This window comes from Thermobia domestica, chromosome 1 (genome assembly GCF_964235325.1).
Source record: "Thermobia domestica chromosome 1, izTheDome1.hap1.1, whole genome shotgun sequence".
NCBI lineage: Eukaryota > Metazoa > Arthropoda > Insecta > Zygentoma > Lepismatidae > Thermobia > Thermobia domestica.
The window spans coordinates 192,289,985-192,316,214 of NC_137454.1; the positions used below are offsets into that span (position 1 = coordinate 192,289,985).

Sequence of the window (26,230 nt, forward strand, 5' to 3'; positions counted from 1 at the left end):
TCCATTTGTCAATATGATTGAACATATAAAGATTTACTAAGGTATAATTTATGTATTCTATTGATATATAACCAAGAACTTGTGCTTTTAGTATTTTTTTTATATAATTATTTCTTTTTTTTCACTGTAAATGTAATAAACTATTTGTATCCCTGTAGTTAGTTGGTTTCCTTTAAACATATAAACACTGTCCTGAGTGAGTGAGCGTGTGAATGCATGATAGATTTAATTTAAGTAATTTTAGTGATATCATTTGTTATATTAACATCTATAATATATGTGTCATGTTTTAATATATGTGGTAAGGTAAATAACCTAGGTCATGAAGGACCGCTACTAACGGTTTAAATCGGCTCTAGGAGTGAAACGAAAATAGCAGGATGAGCCTAAATACGACATCTTTCTTCCAGGAAGTTGAAACTCTTATTGATACGATACATAAATTTATATTGAGTTTATAAGTTTGATTTTTTTTTCTTGGCTAATTCATATGTGTGGTCGATCCTAGAGAACAGAGTTCAGATGCTGGATGGTTATCAATTACCGGTTGGAATAACATTACAAAAAAAATGATTTCGATTTTCTCGTTTCCTGGTCTAGATCTGGGCAACCCCACGAACGTAGTGCCTGGAGCTAGGTCTGGGTGGTATGAGGGAACATGTGTCTATTCCGAAGCATTCCAAAATTGAGTAGTCGTTAATAACATTTAGAATGATTCATCTTTCAACAACTTTCTCGACTTCTCGCTATATTCCCAGAATTATCCAGTAATCTATTTCTTAATAAAATACTCTATTTGTTTCTTTTTCTTTCTTTTTCCTCCCTTTTCCTACCTCCTTCTTTTACCCTTCTACTTTCTTCTCTTTCTTTTCTATTTCTGAATGAAAGAAAACGGAGTCATGACTGAGAGTAGTCGCTATAGGCGCGGTCAATAAGTTGTTTCGATGAGTTTTCTTCGGGAGTCCGATATGGGATAATTAACAATGAGATGAGTATGCATTGAGGGACGAACAATAACAAGAAAGTTTATTGAAATTTACTTTATTGGAAAATAATCAGGATTTCAATTAGTAGGTGATGTTTCGTAATCGCCCTCGTTAAAGAGAATTAATTTTAGCGAATCCTCTACATTGCTCTTCTTCGTTTACTAGTTTTTTTTTTTTTTTACCGTTTTCTTACAATTGGCTAAACGTGACAGGATCTGTTGCCCTGGAAACGGCGGTTTCTATGGCAACGGACACCGTTTTTTTTACAAGCCCACAAAAACATATTAGGCCAAATGGCGCTCGTTTAATTCGTAGCGTGTGGTCATTCTGTTGCCATTATTTGTGACATTCTGAACCGAAGTTTGACATCTCTTAAATCAGGTTGTATCCCAATTGCCTCATGACGCTGGGCTGGATCAACAACGTAAAAGTTAAGTACTCCTACCGGGAGTAAGACATCATGCACACCGAAGTCGTGAGCAATTTCGTAACAACAGGATCACAAATAGAGCACGTAAAAAAAATCCAATTTCGGTATCACAGTGCCCGGGTCATCCTCCCTTGGCTACGCTATTAGTTGAATTCAAATAAAACTCGTTTATAAGAAGAAAAATAATTATTATTTCTTAGAATTTCGAACTATCTTACTAACTATATGTATATCATATCTTTCAAATACTTGAGTACCACTCTCCTTAAATCTTGTTGTTGTAGCTCTGTATATATAATGCACTATAATGTGCCCTCACCATTTTTGCACTTGCCATAATAAAGAAGAGTAATATCTGCACCTGAAAAGAAGCACAATCAAAATATATTTAATATAAGATACGTTGTTCCATTGAGATAGTTAAGAAAGTAATGAAAGCTCTCTTAAAAATAAAAGATGAAGGAGGCTATATTTTCACATTAGATTTAGTTTGTAGTTTTTCTTGCTGTACACCGAAAAATTTTGAAGGAAGGTAGACAAGAGAAGGTAGCTCGTGTCCTCGACAACCTAAGACATGCCTTGATCTTAAATCCAAATCAGCGAGTTTTTGCATACTTTAGATGTGTTTTTTTGCTATTATAATTAAATGAATATTACTACTACCATCCGAAGCAGAAAATATGCTAGAGACTGGAGATAAGCATCATATATGTAATTGAAAACTTATTTTTTAAATATAATTTATCATGTAATTATCACATTTTTAATTTATTACAGGAATATAACATTTCCTTCCCATATAGATTCGGTTTCTTCTGATTAAGCGTTAAGCAGATAGCAGTAAACAATAAGCTTCTCCTTTGTGTTTATCGTACTTTCTTAACAAGACATACAACCATTATTTCTTCTATGCGACAAATACTAGCATGTTCTTGATGATTTCGCTGCATTCTCTATATCTGTTATCTTTACTGAAGATTTTAACACGTTCGCTGCGTTACGAGCTACCGGTGGATCGTGCGATATTTCATTTCTGTGCGGTGTAGTTTTATGCACTGTATTACCTCTGTTCGTTTGTGGTATTTTCGTTCGTACTGATTTTTAACATTATTAGCATCCACACACACACACAGTGACTCGTATAGTACTGACAAGGGACATCACCCAAACCCAAGTGTCCGGTTCCGATTTCAAAGATTTCTTTTTTCTGATAGAGGGCATGTATGCATTATTTGTGGTGACAGAAATTTTTGCCATGGTGCAAGTTTTATATTTTTAAATAATTTTTAAGAGTTGTGATGTGGTTATTAGAGATTACTGCAGAAGTCCTTTACTACTCTTTGTAAACAGAATGTTAATGAAAGAACAACCATGTAGATACATATAAGGTCTAGGGGGAAGCCATATGGTAGCTATGACCTTGACGGCAGCCATATTGAAATCCGTCATTTTGGATTAAGGTCAAGTTTTTAAAAAGAGAATAGGGTAATATGATACATAATTTCAGGCTAGAATTTAATCAGGAAAACAATCATGAAGTTAGTTTTAAGATTCGCACATTTGGGAAAAAGCTACACGAATATTAATTGTTTTTACTTACTCGTACTATGTGCGCAAGTCCCGTACCTCCGCTTCTAACCCGCGTATTAATGATAATAAGCTTCGGTATGATAATGGATAAAAGCTTCGGTAATAGCCTATATATTATACCTAGAGGCAAATGGTACGGTTAGCCTTCTTGAAATCCGCCATTTTGAATAAAAGTGAAATCTTAAAAAATGAAAACCATAGCATGTGACACCTCATTTTAATAGCAAATTTTCCCCAAAAACCAATGGTATGTTTAGTTTTGTTCTATAGTTAACCAGTATGAATTTAGGACTGATTCTAATGTGCACCAAACGTCCATTATTCGATCTTTCAAATTGGCAACACTACTAATTTTCACCACATGTTTTAAGATCGCAACTGGCACTTCGCAATTGTTACCATGGCTCATGTTTTCTAAATTTATTACATTTTTTAAGAGTTGCGATTTGTCAGTTCATGAATAGTGTTGGGATAAGCATCTAGCAATCTTTCTGGATTTTGAAGACTTGCAATGTTATTTTTTTCCTATACCAGCTCTTCAAAAACTCGTTTACTGATAATTATCAACGCACAACGAAACAACTCCAACTTTGCATTTAGGTAATATCGAAGACATAGCTTGTAATGGATGCTAGATGAGACGAGAAATCAAATGAAAATTAATTTCAAGAAAGAAAACGAAATTCAAAAAACAACAATAATTTGAATTGTTGTAATTAGAAGCAGACGTGTCTTTGTGTTCTGCGCAATTCTCTTCAATTAGTGTTGGTAAAATGCAGTTGTGCTCTTTGGTCCGAGGTGAAGTGTGGTTAAAGTTTTGATTGGACTTTTGGTGAAATCCGTTTTCGAATCGCTTCAGTAGTTCAGATGATTGACTGAAAATTCGCTATTTTAATTGATGGTCGTTAATTTTCAAACAATATTACATTTCGAACAATGTAGTTGGGTGTAATTTAAATTTAAATTTAAACTTAAATTTAAAATTTAAAATTTTATAACTATGAAAGATGACCATGATTCTTCTAACGATATCAGTAATACTTTGCCTATTATTAGTGATGCCATCAATAAAGACTGCAGGTCCATAAACGCTGATAACTCCCATGTAAGCAACGCATGAGGATCAAAATTCAGCCAAAAAAAAATCGAACCCAAAATGATACTGCGTTAAACAAGAGCATTGAATTTTCAAACAGGCCTAACGAGACTACCTGTAAGCTTTGTAACAAATTGTGTGTTAGTTTAAAAGGCCTAGCATTTCACAATAGCAGGTGCCATTATGAAATCAATAAAACCAAACCATGCTCGCTTTCACGGAAGTCACAATCATTCATTGATAATGTCGATTACCCAAGAAAGATGATCTCCAAATGCAATAAGCTTCTAGCAAGATTAAAGTCTTCTACCCCAATATTACGCAGGGTACCTCGAGAGGCTAGAACTACAGTGGCAGACTCTCTGTGCGAGGTATTGCAACATATAGTACATACAAACAACTCAGAAACTTGGATGGATCTCTTCTTTCTTCCTTACGTAACACTGTGCGTTCCATCAAAAGCTGACAAAGTGAATAATTTAACATCATGGGTTAAACAAAGAGTGCAATGTTGGTCTGATTCTCGCTGCGAAGCCCTTCTTAACCACAGTAAAAAATCCTTCAAAGCTCGACGACCAGCAAATTCAACTTTTAACATCAAGAGTGTCGAGAACAAATTAGTAGACGGTGATGTCCGCAACGCAGTACGGCTTCTCATCTCAGAAGATGCTATAGCTTCTCCGAATGGAACTGTATTAGAAGCATTACAAAAGAAACATCCGGCTCACAGCCACCCTTTTGAACCTCCCGATCTCATCGAGCCCAGTATTGTAGCGCCTAGAGTATCAGCTGACGAGTTTATGAAGGCACTTAAATCATTTCCTTCCGGGTCATCAGGAGGTATGGACAGTCTCCGTCCTTCAATATTAAAGGACCTCCTACTATCCCAAGACAGCAAAGCTAAAGACCACCTGACTAACGCCATCTGTGATTTTCTCCACCTGATTATTTTGGGTGATTAGACCTATTTTCTTTGGAGCATCACTAATAGCTTTGAGGAAGAAAAGTGGCGGCATTCGTCCCATCGCAGTAGGCAATGTGTGGAGGAGATTGCCAGCCAAAATAATTTGCCATAGAATTAGAGAACTTCTAACACATTTTCTATCCCCACACCAACTTGGAGTTTGCGTCCCACATGGAGCAAAAGCAGCAGTCCACGCTGCTCGTATGAACTACTCTTTTCCACACCACCAGGAGAAAGAGTTTCTGAAGATAGACTTTAGAAACGTATTTAACGAGTTGAATCGTGATTCTATGATCATACAAGTAAAAAACACTTTCCCGTCAATTTATCGATACGTCCACCAGTGTTACTCGCAACGAGCAACTTACACTTAGGAGACGAAATAATCCTCTCTCAGCGTGGCGTACAACAAGGCGACCCTCTTGGCCCTGATTTGTTCGCCCTGTTAACTTTACAATCCATCATTAACAGTATCAATACGGAACTGAAAATATGGTATTTGCAAGACGGGACTGTAGCTGGAGACAAGGATACAGTACTAGAGACATTAGAAATGATCCGTAGACAGGCTAAGGAGATCGGATTGCAAATGAATTTCTCCAAATGTGAGGTCAGCTTTCTCGGAGTCTCCAATGAGCAGGCTAATAACCTCTTCAAGCTGTTTAACGAAGCCGCACGTGGGATTCAAAGAATTTCGACAGATAACGCCAGCTTACTAGGAGCAGCATTATCTAATGAGGCAAGACGAACAATATTAAAAGAAAATTTCTAAATTAGAATTCTTCTTTACACGTCTTTCCTTGATTTCAGCACACTCGGCCTTTTACCTACTACGCGCCTCATTGTCCATGCCAAGGCTGCTATACTTTCTTCGCTGTGCTCCATCTTGGCGGGATGCTGATCTTCTGGAATGCTATGACAACACCTTAAAAGCCGGTCTAGAATCTATCCTGAATTGCTAACTCAACAATAACTCTTGGTTGCAGGCGTCCCTCCGTACAGGAAGAAGCCGGCTCGTTCCAAACATCATGGCTAAAGAAAGTAATGTTTGGCTCATAATTAAAGGTGTCATGATAGTGTAGGGATAACGTAATGGCCTTATAAATAATACAGCTGTCTAATATAGATTCAAATGCTGTTCACGCCAAAGTTGATTTTTTCACAAAGTGATTGTGAAGAATCGACTTATCATACTGGACAAGCAATACGTAAAAATGTGGAAGCAAACACGTGTATCATGATAGAGACGATTTACGAATGTTGATTGGGAAGGGCAAGAAAATTACCAGGACATTCCAAACACATCATTCATATGCAGTATACACTTTACATGTTATCGTTATCAGAAAGTAACACTACACCATTTGTTAAACAAAGTTTGGGTAAAGCAATCGGTGGTGTAGTGGTAGAGTGCTAGATTTCCAAACCGAAAATCTTGGTTCGATTCCCATCAGTTAGTATGATTTTTTCGCATAAAATAATGGCTGCAAACAGAGATTCATCTTCTGTTGGAGAACTTACAAGGCATCACTGGCGAATTCGAGTAAACAGCGTATCTGTTCTACATCATACACTGTAATGATAAGTATGTTTCATATTTATATTCGTCCCCCTCTTTCTTTCTTGACATTTTCCTACTTTGTCTTTGTACTTTCATTTATCCCCTCCTCTCCCTCTCCGTGTTCCAAAGTTAAAACGGAGCAAGAAAATCTAATTAACAGGGAACTTCGGCGTCGTGTGTTTCGTGCTCTGTGGATAACATCTTCAGTCCTGGTCATTTCTGACAGAAATACTGTTTAAACGAAAGGGAATAAATAAAATCTGTTTTTTATCCGTTGGGTTACCGAGTCTCAGTCGAATTCCCGGATCACTACGGGTTTGAATCCTCGACCCAGTGGTAGTCTATAACCTAACCAACATCATCTAAATGACACGATGACCGTTAGAGTTCTAGCGTGTTTATTCTATCTGTGCAAATTACGTTATATCCACAAAAGAGGAAATCGATGCTGAATGTTCGGAAGAGAGAAATCTTCGGAAAAGACTAGAAAATGGTAATCTCTAAGGTTATTTGAAAACAAAATTTCATTTATACTAGTTCTACACAAAATTTGTTTCCATCCTATAATTCAACGTGTTTTGTTCACGTTGATATTTGAAACATGCTACATCTATGGTGGGTTCCTGTCACCACGGCATGGCGCGTCCTCAGGTTGCGGATCGAGGAGAAGGCCTCTAGATATAGAGGTTAGCTGCGAATATACTGAATAAGCAGTCGCGGACAGACGACTAGGAGTGGTCCTCCAGCTTGGGGGTTTGGGTAAGGCTAACACCCTCATCCTGTAAAAAAAAGGTACTTGTTCAGAAACATTCACAAAAGCCTCGGACAAGGACTGATAACTTGGCACGACATCAGCAAAAGAAAATGGACATGAGATTTGGAACATGGAATATTAGAAGTCTTTATAGGGCAGGCGCGTTAAAATCTGTAACGAGTGAGTTAGAGAAATACAGGATGGACTTAGTAGGAGTTCAGGAAGTTAGGTGGGAAGGAAATGGATCTGAGAATTCCGGAAATTTTACGTTCTTTTACGGGGAAGGAAATAAAAATCACCAGTTAGGAACAGGGTTTTTCGTTCACAAACGAATATTACCAGCAATTAAACGGGTTGAATTTGTTACTGACAGACTTTCTTTTATTACTCTTAAGGGACGGTGGTGTGATATTATTGTTTTAAATGTACATGCTCCAACTGAAGATAAGGATGACGATATAAAAGACAGTTTTTACGAAGAAGTGGAACGGATATTTGACCAACTCCCGCGATACCATATGAAGATTCTATTAGGGGATTTCAATGCGAAGGTAGGACGAGAGGATATTTTCAAACCGATTATAGGGAACGAAAGTTTGCATAAGGAAAGTAATGACAACGGTGTTAGACTCGTGAACTTTGCAACATCCAAAAACCTAATCGTGAAGAGTACAAAATTCCCACATCGCGACGTTCATAAATACACTTGGACATCACCAGACGGAAAAACACATAATCAGATTGATCACGTTTTAGTAGATAGAAGAAGACAATCTAGCATAATTGACGTCCGGTCGTTTAGAGGGGCTGATTGTGACACTGATCACTACCTGGTAGCAGCGATAATACGGGAGAGATTATCGTTGAATAAAGGTAATACTCAATGTCCGAAAACGAAGAGATTTAATTTAAAGAAATTAGAAGAGAGCCAGGTAAGAGAGGAATACCAGATTGAAGTTTCGAATAGATTCTCGGTTTTAGAAGACTCGGAGTGCACTAGTGTTGAGGATACTTGGATTGAAATTAGAGATAGCATTAAAAGTTCAGCAATAGAAAAATTGGGACACGCGGAAATACGTAGGAACAAACCATGGTTCGACCAAGAATGCATTAAACTAGCAGAGAAGAGAAAACAGGCAAAATTACGGTGGCTACAAAATCCGAATGAAATAACTACACAAAATTTCGCAGATATCAGGCGGGAAACTTCCAAAACTTTTAGAACAAAGAAACGGGATTTTTTGAAAGCTAAAATTGAGGAACTTGAAGATAATAGTACAAATAAAAATATTCGGGACATGTATAAGGGGATCAGCGAATTTAAGAAAGGCTATCAACCTCGTGCTTATATATTAAAGAAATCTGACGGAACAGTTCTCACTGATACGGATAGCCTCTTAAATAGATGGAAAGATTTCTTTAACGATTTGCTGAACACGCAGCCAAAAACTAATGTGCGTGGAGAAAAGGAGATACACACCGCAGAACCGTATATTCCAGAACCCAATCGAATAGAAGTGGAAGCCGCTATAAAGAAATTAAAGAAACACAAATCTCCGGGTGTTGATGAAATTCCGGCTGAGTTAATTTTAGCTGGAGGCGAAAAATTGTGGAACAAGATACACAAACTCATTCTCCTTATCTGGAACAAGGAAGAATTGCCACAAGAGTGGAAAGAGTCAATCATTGTTCCAATTCACAAGAAAGGCGACAAAACTGACTGTAATAATTATCGAGGCATTTCTCTTCTGTCAACATCCTATAAAATCCTTTCAAATATTCTGTTAGCAAGATTGACCCCATACGCAGATGAAATTATTGGAGATTATCAGTGCGGATTTAGACGAAATCGATCAACTATCGACCAAATATTTACCATTCGCCAAATACTCGAAAAGAAGTGGGAATACAATACCCCGGTACATCAACTATTTATTGATTTCAGAAAGGCTTACGACTCGGTTAGGAGAGAAACATTATACAACGTTCTTACAGAGCTTGGAATACCGAGAAAGCTAATTAGATTAATTAAGATATGTTTAAGTGAATCCCAAAGTAAAGTCCGGGTAGGAAAATTTTTGTCCACGAGCTTCCACGTCGAAAATGGCCTGAAACAAGGAGATGCGTTGTTGCCATTATTATTTAACTTTGTGCTGGAATACGCCATAAGGAAAATCAAAGATAGCAACCAGGGCCTAGAGTTGAACGGCATTCACCAGGTTATGGCATATGCTGATGATGTAAATTTAATAGGGGATGATATGAGAACAGTAGAAATAAATGCAGAGATATTATTAAACGCTTGCAGGGACATGGGTTTAGAAGTAAATGCAGAGAAAACTAAATACATGGAAGTGCGTCGGGACCGTAATACGGCAAATTGTGGAGGCGTTAAAATATTAAATAATACTTTTGATAAAGTGGATACTTTCAAATATTTAGGATCAATATTAACAGACGAAATTCATATTCACGAAGAAATTAAATGTCGACTAAAAGCAGGGAATTCGTGTTACTATTCGGTTCAAAATCTCTTGTCGTCGCGAATTCTGTCGAGGAATTTGAAGCTTAAAATATATAAAACGATAATCATGCCTGTTGTTCTGTATGGTTGCGAAACATGGTCTCTTACTCTGAGGGAAGAACATAGACTGAAAGTATTTGAGAACAAGATTCTTAGACAAATATTCGGACCCAAGAGGAACGGAAATCGGGAATGGCGGAAACTTCATAACGAGGAACTACATAATTTATACGGTTTACCCAACATTGTTAGGGTCGTCAAGTCTAGGAGGCTTAGGTGGGCAGGTCATGTAGCTAGAATGGAAGAAAGTAGAAACGCTTTCAAAGTCTTGACTGGTAGACCCATAGGAAAACGACCATTAGGAAGACCTAGGCGCAGATGGGAGGATAATATTAAGATGGATCTCGCAGAGATAGGAATACAAAGTAGAAACTGGATCCAATTAGCTAAGGATAGAAGTCAGTGGAGAGCTTTTGTGAACGCGGCACTGAACCTCCGGGTTCCATAGGCCATAGAGTTAGTTTTTTTAGTTACTTAGCTACATCTATGAGGAACATAAGCTTTTCCTTTCGAACTTTGTAACTTTTCATTACGATACCGTTTGGACTTTTAATATAGGGTATTTCTGATAGAAATTTAGCATAAAATAGCACTTATTCAATTTTATCTTTTTCTTTCTTTTTCTTTCTTTTTCTTTTCTTTTCGTTTCTTTTTTTTTCAGTTTTCATTAGTAGCCTGAAATGGAGGATATGACCATCGCTACCTACTGGGTTTATTAGAATGTATTTTGGATCAGTATGTTCAGTTAACACTACCGAATTTGCAATCGAACCACACGAAAAAAAAAGCATTCGTGTTAAACTTTTGACATTATCCTGGATGTGTCTCGGAGATCTACAGTTCTACTGGAAATTGAGTATGCTATCCATTATGAAAGTGACATAATGAATGTTTAAAGCATCCTCTATATATTCGAATAGTTCTGAAAAAATATGTAAAAACAAACGTTCTTTCTATATTACTGTTGGATTTCTGGAAACGGAACTTTATAATATTAGGTTCTTTTCTTACTACGTTTGAATTCCACAGTTTTATCTGTTCTCCCTTTTCTTTTCTTCTTCTCTCCTCTTCTCCCTCTCCCCCCTCTCTCTCCCCTACTCTCTCTGCCTCATTTCTGAATCTCTGTGTAATAGACATCCATGGGTTTCAATTTCTTATTGTGTGTGTTTCAGTTTCGCCCTACATCAACTTGTGAATCTTTTTTCGTCTCGGTTTTATTTATTTCATTTTATCGAAACTAATATATGTGTAGTTTGATATAGAATTGCGCTCATGTTGTTAGTTGATTTTAGTATGGAAGAGAAGAAAGGAGGAGTGAGAGGTGGTCTCTTTATCTGACACGATTATGGGATAAGAAAGTGTAAATTGGGTGGCCTAAATGCATGGCGTTAGCTGTCGCATTTTTTTTGATGCGGAGTGTACAAACAGCGTGTTGGGAAGAGTCATATTATGTCTCTTTGATATTTTCTATTATTTCTGCTGTTCCTTTAAAGTTGTATTTATTAAAAATATCTTATTGTTTGTCGTTTGCGCAACATGTAGACCACATTTCCTGATAATTTTATATTCATGTAACAACAATTTGTTACAATTTCATTTGTATTTCTTTACGTTACATAAGTCCATAGGGTTGTATTGTGGTTTGAAATAAATAATTACATTGCAAGTCTTCAAAATTCAGAAAGATTGCTGGATGCTTATCCCAACACTATTTATGAACTGACAAATCGCAACTCTTTAAAAAATGTAATAAATTTAGAAAACATGAGCCATGGTAACAATTGCGAAGTGCCAGTTGCGATCTTAAAACATGTGGTGAAAATTAGTAGTGTTGCCAATTTGAAAGATCGAATAATGGACGTTTATTGCACATTAGAATCAGTCCTAAATTCATACTGATTAACTATAGAACAAAACTAAACATACCATTGGTTTTTGGGGAAAATTTGCTATTAAAATGAGGTGTCACATGCTATAGTTTTCATTTTTCAAGACTTCACTTTTATTCAAAATGGCGGATTTCAAGAAGGCTACCATCAAGGTTACCCTTTCCGCACCATTTGCCTCTAGGTATAATATGTATTACCGAAGCTTTTATCCACTTATTATCATTAATACGCGGGTTAGAAACGGAGGTACGGGATTTTCGCACACAGTGTGAGTAATTAAAAACAATTAATATGCCTCTAGCTTTTTCCCAAATGTGCGAATCTTAAAACTAACTTCATGATTGTTTTCCTGATTAAATTCTAGCCTGAAATTATGTATCATATTACGCTATTCTCTTTTTAAAAACTTGACCTTAATCCAAAATGACGGATTTCAATATGGCTGCCGTCAAGGTCATAGCTACCATACGGCTTCCCCCTAGATCTTATATGTATCTACATGGTTGTTCTTTCATTAAAACCTCGTTTACAAAGGGTAGTAAGCGACTTCTGCAGTAATCTCTAATAACCACATCACAACCCCTAAAAAATATATAAAAATATAAAACTTGCAGCATGACAAACATTTCTGTCATCACAAATAATGCATGCATGCCCTGTATCAGAAAAAAAATCATTGAAATTGGAGTCGGACACTTGGGTGTTGTCCCTTGTGAAATCCAAATTCAGTTTTATGATACAGTGCCGCAGCGGACGTGTTAAAATGGAAAGATATTCTGTAATATCAAGGGCACATTCTGTTATAGGAATAGGAAGTGTATGCTGTAGGCTAGTTAAAGAATTTTGTGTTAACGTGAGAAATATATACTACTTCTTTGTAAGATTTAGTTTTGTTTTGAAATGTTATTATTATAATGATCTGTTTATATTTGTTTTGAAGATAAAAATAACTAGACACCCTGAAGATCAACTAATCTGTTCTATCCTCTATTCGTCACCCATGTATATACTGTACAGAAGTATTACAATAACTTTCAAAGAAAAAAGTCATATATAATGTGAAACTGATGCAATGCTGCATGGAGTCATAAACTACCTTCTTGGTAAAATATAATCCTAATTGGATATTAGTTCAACTTTGTTAACTACGTATCTAATTATTGTGTTGTAGAAAAGTGTACATTAGACTTGGATGTAACTAGTTTTACATTTCTCGCACGAGTATTTACATCGTGTTCTATAGAAAATGAAGAAATGGAGAATTATGCATCTTCGCTAAACAGCTGGTTCCACATATTTTCCCTACTCCTAGTAAAATTTTAAATCAATGTATTTTGAGGCTCATGACGAACATATTTATCCTTGCATTATAGTGTATTTCAATAATGATGGAAGGCTAAGATAATCATGGGGTAATATTTTGAAAATAAGATTAAGATTAGCATGCAGATATATGCTATCTTGGCTTGCTATGGCCCTCATAAATAATGTTAACATATAATAACTAAAAAATTAAATAAATACGAAAACATTTTTTTCTGTAAAAATAAGACATATAAAGAGAATTTAGTGAAATCATCAAAACGAAAATTCTACTTTTATATTAACTATGGATAGTAATTAAACATCAATTTACAATTTTCTAATCTTAGCAGTGTCAAAATGAAGAGTGTAATGAGAGTTGATTGCGACATCAGATTCATCTCAATAAACGTTATAGTTCTCGTACAGCATCAATTTTTAGGTGTACAAAGAAAATTCTTTTCTTTCATTTTCTCGGAAACTATGCACGAGGTTTTATACTCACGCATATCATATTGTTCAGTTCACTAAGTTCTATGGGTTGCTATATGTCTCTTCTCAGACATTATTTTCTCCTTAAGTGCTAATACTCGTATAGAATTTATACATATTCTAGTTGCAGCTAATGACTATAGGAAGTGATGCCAAACACTGTAGCATCCAGAAACTACAAATTGAACGCAATGTACTACTTTTTTTCTATAGACTGAAAAGTTCCTCTGTAGAGAAATACGGTCATCTTATAATTACCAACCGATTACAAAAGAAAAATAAGTTTCTTACTGTCACCATCATTTGGTTTTCTATCTATAGTATATCTTCTAGTAATAGATAAGGAGAAAAAAATACCTATTGCCATACTTAGCACGCTATTGGTTTCCATGCGTGGAACTCCATGGGGTTACAAATAAATACCTAATAGAAATGAAATACAAAGTCCATCCTACCGGTCATGTTGACAAAGAAATTCTGTACTATATGACCTTATTGTTGAAATCGATTATGCTATTCATATATTTCCTTCATATGACAACATTCTAGTCTCACTTTTCTATGACTTAAGCCAGTGGTTCCCAACCAATGTGTCGCCACACACTGATGTGTCATACAATGTTATAGCGTGTGTTGCGAAACTAGAATTTGAAAACCATGAAGCATTCAATAATGAATTAAAATCATTTTAGGTGTAAGATGGATTATACTAGTCAATGTCTTTAGCGGTAGCAATAATAGTCAGTACCACATCATACAAGCTTACAGTCTTACAATACTATAATTTATATTATTATTAATAAAAGAATCAAGTAAGTGTGTCGCATCGTCGTGTATCGTCAGTCAAACAAGGTTGGCACTGACTTAACTTAAGAAGATAATTCTCAAGACCTTGAACAACATATAAGTTAGCAGCTATGAGGTGCCGAGGAAATTCAACTTTACTTCTTATTTTTAATACAATATTATCACAAAATTCTATGGCTTCTGTTTTAAAACATTTTATACATTTACGTGCATGAATTTATCGATGTAATGTACTCATCACTTGGACTATGCGATATCAAATATCTAAGTATCCACATAAAAATATATTGGTCAATATATCGATATTTTTGATTCCATATCGCAATGTTTCGATATCCAATATTTCAATATGTTTAATATATTACGTTACTTTTCGCTTTTTCAATATTTCTCGATATCTGATATTTTTATATTTCAATATATCGATCAAATTTCGATATTTTATCGATACTAATATTACCCACAAGACGAGTTATAAGATTTTCTGGTTTAGCCTCGTAAATTTTGTAGTATTCTTATCTCGTCTCGATTCTCGTTGAGATTATTTTTACTCTTGTCTCGAGAATTTCTCGTCTCGTTTTCAAAATTAATATCCATGACTTTTGGAAGTAGTTTTGGTACAATTTTCTTACTTGTTAGTACCACTAAGTAATGGTACTAAGTAATGGGAAAGCCAAATACTATATACTGTAGTAATAACTATTGAATAATTAGCATTATAACTAAAACAAATACATATCACCCAGGCTCTATAACCCATGTTCATACCCAAACAAACATAAAAGCTGCTCATAACACATCAGAACTACTACTAATAACTGATTTTAACAAGGAAATTTAGGGAGTATATATGAAATAGAAACATACTGGCTAAACTTCTGATTGCTACAGGTATAAAATGTAACAGAAATAATAGTTTACATTAATATTAGTATAGTATACAACAGTGTAGTGTAGTAATACTAATAATATATATTGCCTGTACGATGTCCAAATTCGATATGGCACAGCCCTATACATCACTTTGCAAGTCTCAATGATGAAAATAATTTTCCTCCTTACTTTTGAATACCATTTTCAAAGGTGAGAATATGTTCTCTAAAACTTAATAGGATCAATAATTTTCTTTTGTAAGTACACAAAAGCTGTCCGTGAGATAGTGTAGTTGGAAAGGATGAACCGAGAAAGTGAGGATTGAGAAAATACGTTTCTATATAGGCGTAATACAGTTTCAGTATTGGGTATTGACAGGGAGTTGAATAAGCTTCTAGCACATTCTATGTTTCTACCTTTCTTCTCATCCTCGTAGCGTAGGAAAAAAATCTTGAGGGAACCTCAAGTATAAAATAAGAAAAGAAATTTAAAACATGCCAAAATGTATAATTTTATACGTAATTTCTGAGTCTAAAATCTAACAGGGGCATTCTGGTTGGCTCCTCCTTTGGTTTCAACACTGCCTAAACCAAACATTTTAGAAAAAGACGGTCAAATATGAATATACAGTAATTACATGTTGCAAGGAAATAGTTTGTACTACATCTTCTGGTACTGCTTCTTCCTTTCTTTTTAAATCTAAACTCTTGAAAAGTAGTCAACATTGAAATATGCATCAAAAAGGTATCACACATACGGGAAACAAATTACATAAAAGTACGTAATGTAGTATAATATAAAAAAGATAAAAAGAAAAACATTCTTAAATTTAAGAAACTACTCAAACTTGAAAACTGTTTTTACATTGTCACTGAATTCTGTAATTTTGACATGCAACTAAGTATTCAATTTGACAAATCCAATATTATCTACTGTATGTGATCTAAGGATTCAATAAAACTGAATTGAACTGAACATTACTCAACAGTTAGTGTTGAGAACGATGCAAATTTGTTTGTATTTTAACTAACAGTCATTTAGTCCGCGTTTGCAACGGAACGTATGAAAGACATAAGCCAGTTTATAAATCTGACTCAAAATCGCAGATTTCTCTCTTCTTTTCTGTATACTCATGTGCTTGTGCAGAAACCATTTGTACCTACTTAAGGGAACCAATTTGATTGTGGCTCGTTCGTAAACTTCGCCTCGTCTTACTAACATCATCCAAATCCAAATGTGAGGAAAAATGCGCTTGCAGTATTTTGATAGTCGTATTACAAATTGCGGCTGTATGTATATAAACTAGAACACATGTTCTTTTCTATTATATGGTAATGTAATGGGAGAATCAGGGGCGGATCCAGGGGGGCGATTGGAGCAATCGCCCACCTTAGAAGAGGAAACTTTCTTATTTTATATATAAATAAAACCCATCCCAGAGTTTGGAGCTCTTAAAAGTAGGTCTAAGTAGCAGTATTACAACCCACCGCCCCCCAGAAATCCGTCCTGGATCCGCCCCTGGGGAGAATAACCCTGCCACTGTCTGTAACTACGTAAAGAAAGCATCTTTAAAAAAATTTAGTTACCTTCACCACATAGTTGAGTACATCTGAGTCTTCCAGGATTATTGTACGTATTCAAATCAGATCCACACACAGGATTATATTCTTGCGTAACAGGACAGTTGCATTTGCTTGGCTCTGTTGAATCGTCGGCATCATAATCTTCACTTGGCTTCTGGTCAATTAATACTGTTGTCGTTTCTGAGAGTTCTAAAGGCGATTCTTCAGTTGTTTGGGAATAATTAGTTGATTTTACAACGAGAAACGCCAGATCTTCCATTACATGAATACTTTCTGCATTCTCAGTATTGTTTTCCTGATTTTTCACCTGGTATATGTGTTGTTGTTGTTTATTTTCTGGTAACACCTCACTATTTTTAACCTGCGATACCAACCAGTCTGAATTTTCATTAGCAGAAGGCAATTCTATCACCTCTTCCATCGTTTGGACGTTAGTTTGAGATCCACTGTGTATAAATTGAAAATTGAACAGAATATGATTCAGATATAAGTCATGTTTTTGCATGTCTTGTAAATTAGATGGAAGTTCGTTAGAAGAAAAAATAACTTTGTTTTGAACTGTACGTGTCTGGAAGACAAGAAGAACTGTAAAGAGAAAACAAAACATTTATATATGAGTGCAAGCGATGTTATGTTCTGAATAATTTATTCTTTCAAATGCACCAGTGACGAAATTGGAAATGAAACATTGCACCGTCAATTTTCCTAAACAATAATTGAATAATAATCCATGGTGATTGAACAATAATGATAATTGAACTATGAAGTCAAATAGAACTGTCACCTTATTTACAATGCACGCTTTAAAAATTACTAAGTACGTATTATCATTTATTCAATAAAATCTGTAAAGAAACTCACATTATCTCCAATTGCTAGTAGTAGGATATAGTATGACTTTGTATGTAAGGTAAATGATCAGTGATTACACGTAAACAAAATCTGAATGCAGGACGTGGCGGCGGATGATTCAAAAAGATGCAGCATACCATTTTCTTTTGCACTCTTGGATCTCTTCACAATGTCATACGAATCGTATTTTTTCTAAAATTAATTATACAAAAATCTAACTCCTCCAAGACTTGTTTCAAGCCCGTGCTGAGAAAGAGGGAGAGGCTTCCTAATTTCATATCTGGAACACTAAGGTTCCGGTTAATGTCGCTTGAATTTATTAAATAAATTAGGAATAATTAAAGATATCATTATCCAACTGCATTGTTCTCCCTTATACAGTAATGTGCTACAGTGATGAACATGGATACAAATGATGCTGAGGGATCCCCATTCTCCCAAATGGGTGACTAGTCCTGCCATTTTCATAGTAGAACACACGGAACCTAAATACGGAAGTAGAATGATTCTGAAGTAGGGTTATCATTATCTCGACCGGCTCAGGCTCCCAAATGACAATGTCTGATCTTCAGATGGTCTACATCAATCATAGGGTTCGGTAATGTACGGTACCTAATTCATAAATTAAGGTTGGCAGGGGTTGTGACGCTATCACATCTAGCGGAAAAGAAGGGTTTCACTTTCAAATTGTGACCTACACGTACCATGGGTTCAGGAAAGCTACACAGTGTCTACGTGAGTGCTTAACGATAAAAGTAAGGTAGTTGCCCAGAAATTGAAGGACTCAAACACAACCCTATCGGGAAAGTAAAGGCTTAGGTATACCTCTCAAAAATGAGCAAGTAATACGTGCCATTAGTTCCTGGAGGTGGAGGTTGGTGTGTACGTATGTGGCACTTTAGCACGGAAAATGAATGATCTTAGGTCCGGGAATTAGTAAGACCACTCTGAAATTTCAGGAGATTGTGTTGGTTTGCCGGGCTGTAGTCAAGCTGTGGGATTTGATACCTTTAAGTTTTGACATAAAGTAGGCGAAGTTGCTTTATCCCTCGATCGCCAACACCGTAGATGTTGGAAGACTCCTACTCGCTAGAAGAGTTCCCTATACCAGTTGATATATTTAGGAGACATTAAGTATATCAAAGATTTGTGTAGGAAACTGAAAACATTCACTGTCGATACATGTAGCCCATTAATTCCTTTGAAGGTTCAGAGTATTGCATAGGCATTTAGAACTAACAAGCGATTACTGCAAAGTCCTAACGATTACAGGCCAGCCGTAAGCGCAAGCACATTTTTAAGATAGGACACCTACCCATTTGAAAACGATAAAACAAGTGAGTAGACACTTCATTAATACTACATAAGAAGTATTTGTGTTAATTGGAGTAAATCGGCTCTGATTGGCTGAGGGATGTTACATGACATGATTACGCGGTATGACGTCATAGGAGTGAATACACTCTTGATTTTGGCAGGAGTACCTTGGCTCATTACTAAATTTTGAGATGGGCACATAGGAGCACCACCTCAAAGTTGGATGGTCAATCTCGTTCCCTTTTATCAATAAAAAACCGTCAAAAATTCAAATTTCTGAGTTTCTTGACGTGTTTTACTTTCTATCTTTGATGATGCTTCATCACATTACGTGGTTATATGGATGAATATAGGGGTTCATCCCCTTTCATAGTACATGGCTAAATTAACGCACTTCTTTCACAATTTGAGAGGAATTATATATATAGGGGTTGGACAAAAATCTAAAACGTTTGCAAAAGTGTGAAAATCATACCTAGTATGGTGTGGGGCCTCATTTTGCGTCCAAAACAACTTGGATCCGACATGGAATGGACGTATACAGCTCCTGAATCATGGTGAGTGGAATTTTGTACCATTGTTCCTCTAAAACATGCTCCAGTTTCTTAAGGGATGCTGGTGGAGGGCAATGAGACCGAACACGCCTTTCTAACTCAGACCACAATGGCTCAATGATGTTCAGATCTGGTGATTGTGGGACCCAGGAGAAGTGTGATAGCTTCTGGTCATGCTCCTCAAACCATGATTTCACCGTTTTTGCAGCGTGAAAGGGTGTCAAATCATCTTGGTAGATGCCATAACCATCAGGGAACAATATTTGGGCCATGGGTAGAACCTGATCCCCCAAAATGGCCGCATGCGCCTTAGCATTCATCATTCCATGCAGCGCTAAGATGGGACATGAGGAAAACCACGATATCACTGCCCATACTGTAACAGAATCACCCCCATGCTTTACAGTTGGGAGCAGCCAGTCTGTATCATAGGCCTGCGACGGTGTTCTCCATACGTAAACACGACCGGTTGTTGGAAACAAGGTGAAGGTCGATTCATCGGACCACATTACGTGTTTTCACTGCTCATGAGTCCACGCCTTGTGGTCCTTACACCACTGGATACGCCTCTTCGCATTTACTGCTCTAACCAAGGGTTTGGCGATAGCGGCCCTGCCATGAATTTTCATTTTATGAAGTTTCTGTCAAACTGTTTTCGATGAAACCGGATTTTGTAGGCCGGAATTGAGTTCAGACGTAATTTTCATTGCAGTGGTCTTCTTTCTAGCTGCTACAATCCGCTTTAATGCCCTCCGGACCCAATCTGACAGGATTGTCTTTCGACCACTGTTGTGCTTTGCAGACGTCGTTTGCCCATGAATTGAGTATGTCCTCGTGACATTGGACACAGTGCCTTTCGATACCCCCATAATATTCGCCACTGTCGCCACTAAAGCTCCAACCAGACGGGCACCAACGATCATGCCTCTTTGGAAGTCTGTCAGGTCGCCCATTTTACCGCACCCCCTTGCTATTTGAAAGTTTTGAGTAGAACCCCATCTGGGACCCTGCGGAGGACCCTGAGACAAATATTTTTACTCTCAATCATTGTACTTTTGAAATGATGACACACGTGTTTTTCTGTTTTGACATCTGTCTCGCCATTTCAGGTTTTCGGGGTAGCCATAGACTTTACAATGACGTTTTTGCTGACATTTTGATCCGCCGCCATTTTGTACTGGGTAATTTTAAAGAGTTGAGATTTGTTCCGTCTTTTTTCATTTCGTAACAACTTTCCCATGATATGCTACTTGACCCCTTACCATTTCAAATTTTTGAGTTGGACCCCGCCTGGGACCCTGCGGGTGACCCGGGGACAACACTTTTTTGCTTTGATATGGTGTACTTTTAAAATGATTAACCACCTGTTTTCCTGTTTTGACATCTGCCTCGCCGTTTGTGATTTCTGGGAGTGGCAATGGACTTTCTGGAAACCCTGTATATTCATGTGACTCGCGCAGTATATGCATTCGGAAAATTTTTATTACGGTTTCGTAATGGACGTCATTAGTGCTTTCGATTTCTGTACAAGCTCCCACCACTTCGATATATACTCTCCATGACATATGGATGAATACAGTGTCCCACTTAAAAAAAATGGACAAGTGTACGTACCTTGAGACACTCTACTTAAATTTGGCCCACTTTTAAGTTTTTGAGCAGTCAAAAATAAAATATAGCCAATTGTTCTCTAGCACTCGGATGTATATACTTTTTTTAGTTAGTGTTGTTTAACATATATCCTATAATGGTAAAAAATTACGAAAATTCAAATTTGGAAGATTTTGACCCAATTTATCATCTTAACACGTTGAACGTCAGCGACAGATCATTGGTGCCATCTGACAGGTTTAATCCTTATCTCTGATCAACAATGTCACACTTTGAAACTTAGGAATTGTAGTCTCAATTCATCAATAGAAAATTATCTTTTGTCCAAACTGCTTGGTTGATCACATATTCTGATTAATTTTAAATTGTGGACTTAAAATCGAAATTTAAGGAACGAAACCTGATAAGCAATTATTAAAACCTTGTATACATTTTTCAGTTTGAACCTTGGGGTTTTTAAAATCATGATTTATAAGTAATCTAAGGTTATTGGTGGAAAGTTAGTTTAGTGAAATCTGATTAGGTGATCCCTGCTTCTAACTCCAAATTTTGGAGTTGAAAGTTGATAGATAATTATTGAAAACTATTGATATACATCAATAGTACATTTGCAATTTTGCATTTTGAACTCTACGCTTCTAGTTACGTCTCATAGTCTAAGATTATTAGTGAAAAAAAATTAGAATTTGAAGCCTGATAGTTAATTATTAAAACCGATTGATATGCAATAACAACTTTACACTTTGAACTTGAATCGTAACTCATAGTCTATGGAAACATATCCTTGGTACAATTTGATTGGCTGTAACTTCTCAATTTGATAACTTCTTAAATTTTTACTTAAAGTTTTTAAATGTTTCAGAAATTTTTTGTTTAAAATTTTTCGATCATATTTTAAATTATTTTAAAATCTGTGTATAATTTTTCACAAGTTTGTGAAAAATTTGTATCACATCATTTGTTTTTGTCAATGTTTGTTTTGCTAAAACAAATGTTGTTGAGCTTTTAAACTGAAAGTTCTTGTACCACCTGATAAGTAATTATTAAAACGAATAATATGCATCAACAACAATTTCATACTTTGAACTTTACTTACAAGTCATAGTCTAAGGTCATTGATGAAAAATTATTCTTGGTGCAACCTGGTTGGCTGATCACTTTTCAATTGTGTTTATTTTTTTCAAAAGCTTTTGAAGAGTTTTGTTTAATATTTTTAATTACAGTTTGAACATTTTTGTTTTTTGAAATTTTAGTTTGAAAATGTTTGAACCTTAGGATTATAGTTACGACTGATAGTCTAAAATCATTGGTGGAAAGTTATTTGTATTACAATTTAATTGGCTAAGCACTTTCAAATCTTTGTTTAAAAATTTTAAATAGTTTATTTATTTACAAACATAGTTCCAGATACAGCTGAACGCCAGTTTACATTGGAATATCTAACAAATCTCTGAGATGAGCTCCCTCGTGACTAAGCGGTTAGCGTACGCGCCTTTGGCCGGGTTCGATTCCTGGCAGGAGCTCATGTGGTTCGGATTCCACATTAATCAGTAGGTCCCATTTCATATAGCCTCGCTGCTGAAAGGCATGTTAAACTCAACTCAACTCAAATCTCTGAGATAATAATATAATGCAATAATAATAATTATAATAAATAACAACATGAAGTAATAACAAGAAAGATTGACAAAGCTGACTAGAATTTACCCATTAAAATGACGTCGAAGTGCAGAGTTTGAAAATTTATGCTTAAAATTAATATTAGGGGACCATTACCAGAAGGGGGCCCTTACCCTAAATAATGTTCGAGACGGCTGTATTAGTATTGCAGATGAGTGTTATTGCATTTTGTAGAAAAAATAAAAATAACACGCATTTGCGAAAAATACTTACCAATAACTTATTGGAGAAAACTGCTTCCAAAATGTAACATTGAATCTCCCATATGGAAAATGAACTTTCGTGTTTACGCCCCGAAAGGGGAGCTAAACAGTGATTTTCTTTTTTTTCTTTTTTTTTACTTTAGAAATATGAAAAATTCAAACATTTTTAATAAGAATGCCAAGATTCACATTAATAGGGTAAAAACTTCGTCTTCTTCCAGTACTGTAGAAAATTACAGGAATTGTGGAACATTTATATATAAAAATACATGTAAGAATGTATGTGAGTATATTGTAGCATAACTCTGGAATGCCTGGAGCAATTTCAACCAAACTTGGCACACGTATGACTTTCAATCGAAAAAAAAAAAAAAAAAAAAAACTTGTGTGGAGTAAGACTCCTTAGTATCCCTAGGTGGTACGGGAAATGTGTAAAGGTAATCAAAAACAACCAACACTACTGTCGAATCTATAGTTTTCGGGGTCACTGAGATGAATAGTGGCACTCCAGATTTCATTTGAATCCAAATTTAGGCTCCATCTGCATGGGAAGAGGGAAAGTAAATTTCCAAAATGGCAGAGACTAGTTTCGAATTCATAATTTTCGGGTTCGCTAAGCTGATTGGTACATTTCGATGATATTTAAATCTAAGCCTAAGCCTAGTTAAGAAGGAGCATGTCAGCTGGACTGGGAATTGACAGTGAGCAATGCGGCATGGGTTTTTCTTTGTGGTTTATTTCACTGATTTCTTTTTTCAAATTGCATAAATCTTATTTTTTGCCGTGCGTGTTAGGTGGCATGTAAAAAGATAAAGGTGGCAATGGTTCGTGGTCAAAGGTATTACTCTTCGTTATTTACTTAGCTCATTTCTTTACTTTGAAATATTTTGCATGTATCTTATTCTTCCCATGCAAAGAACGAACAATTCAGCTAGTAAATCATAAATACATATACCTTTCCATTTTATTATTTACTTTACATAAACTTCTCATTTATAACATGTGCAAGACTCATCTCGATTATTCTGTTTTACCTAATAAAGATTTTTTAAAAAATATTATATTCTTACCTGAACCGAGGAAAAACAAGTGAGAACTTTGATGGACCATAGTTTAAACGAAAAGAAATGCTGGAAAAGAAAAGATGAGGAAAGATCAATAACGTTTATGATCACTACTGGAGCTCTTTCATTAGAGAGATAACAAGCGTAGATATATCTGAGCCCACAGGTGCTATGATAATGATATCTGCGACATATCTACATGATGAAAATAAATGACCTGTTGTTTATATGTTTTAAACTCTAGAAATGTGTTTTCTGTAATCTCTTTTCACTGACTTATTACTGCCATTATCTACATGCATTCTTCACAAAATTGTAACGTTAAATGTATTTTACTCTTAGAAATATTAGTATTGTTTGATCGCTGTATTCCTTCATTCTTGAAATTAGGCCTAAAGAGACTGGACTGAATTCATTTGAGTTCGACGACCCTTTTCAGTACTGAGGCTATATGAGACGCAATCTACTGTTTAGTGGGATCTGAATGACTATTTGCTTTTGTATCGGAGGCATAGGGCCTATACCCCAGCGGGAATCGAACCTAGGACTACATACATGGAAACAGTAACATCATTTCAGGTTTTGCTTGCGGGTACTCTTCATCCCTTGTGTCTCCCCTAAACGATGCCCTTGCAGCAAAAGCCCGTACTTTACTCACTCGGACGAGCGGAGGTATTCTAGAGCTGTGCTGTGTACCCCTTTTCAACTCACGGTACACGTAATTTTCCATAACTCAATATAGCACACCAAAACGTATTACACTACACTGTTAATATAAATGAGTAATGTAATCAACCTGTTATTATATTTCCAAACTATACTCTACACAAATATCGAAAGTCCTATAGAACGGCTATATCCATCTACCTGTACGTCTGCAAGTCTAATTACTTCTCTCGAAATTGAATCTTTCTCTTTTTAATGTTTTAATTTGTCAACGTCAAATAGCCTAGTTCATTCAAATATATAGTTAAAAATTATCTCAGTGACTAATTGCGTGAGAACAGACAGCTAGGGACGCGCAGGAGTCGAGACACACTTTGTAAAATTCGAGACTAGTAGAGACAAACGTATTTCTCGATTCGAATTTTCGAGTCGAGACTGCTCGTAAAAATCTCGACTCGAATCGAATGTCTCGAAAATCTTTCACAGCGCATCGCCCCCTTCCCCAGAATTTACGGGTGTGTGCACATGTGGCGCCAACTTTGTCCAGCGACCTACCAAGGATCATTGCGTCCATGCCAAGACGCGTTGCCGTCGTCATCCGTGCCAAAGGTGGACATACCGACATAATGTTCTGGCTGATGTATGCGTATATTTTAACTCGTATATTTTGTCTCGACTCGAATTTCGAGACGTTTCGAGTTCAAGTCGAGTCGAGATACGAGTCGAGACAGAAACATATTTTTGAGTCGAGACAGGCTTAAATATCAACTCGACTCTACTCGTGTGCATCTCTAGAGACTTTGAAACTTCACTAGCAGCTTCTGAACCCAGGACTATTTCCAGAATCTCTCTGCAAGTAGGCATTAACAATGTTTCAGCTATTGTGTGTAATGTTCCGACATTTCTATTATTTTATGAAATGAAATTTCTATTTTTACGTCCCAGATTACGCCCTTTATGTAAAAAGACATGGATAATTATTGTGTGAATACTTATGCAGTGGAATGAGAATGAGGAAGAAAATGGGAGAAACTGAAGGGATAAAATAAGACCTAATAGGAGATAAAATTAGTTCTGAAGATCCAATAATTCAAAATGTGACATTGTCCTTCCCCCATGCACAAAGACAGGACAATATTAATAAACAAGAAACTTATTAAATCAATAACTTATCAACAATGTTTATGTTAGATTACCCGAAATACCTGCATCTAACCTTCCAAACGTGTTTGAGCGTATGATTAAAAACATCCTACATTAGTCTCACATTATATGTAAATCGAGTTGTGATACAAGGTCATCAATTCTCAAGAAAACTTTGGAATATTACAAGCCCCTTGAACAAAATTCGTAATATTTCGGTTACTAATTC

The 26,230-nt window shown here is 36.0% G+C and overlaps 1 protein-coding gene across 1 annotated transcript; it reads right to left on the reverse strand.

The window, feature by feature from the left end:
- Positions 1–1,060: 1,060 nt before the first annotated feature.
- On the reverse strand, positions 1,061–24,355 carry LOC145692350 (uncharacterized). The gene is made up of 3 exons (XM_081767649.1): positions 24,199–24,355; positions 16,915–17,496; positions 1,061–1,777 (listed from the first exon to the last, which is right to left on the reverse strand). The coding sequence occupies exons 1-3, from the start codon at positions 24,236–24,238 to the stop codon at positions 1,719–1,721; spliced, it is 681 nt and encodes a 226-aa protein (XP_081623775.1). The 5' UTR covers positions 24,239–24,355; the 3' UTR covers positions 1,061–1,718.
- Between the last annotated feature and the right edge of the window lie 1,875 nt (positions 24,356–26,230).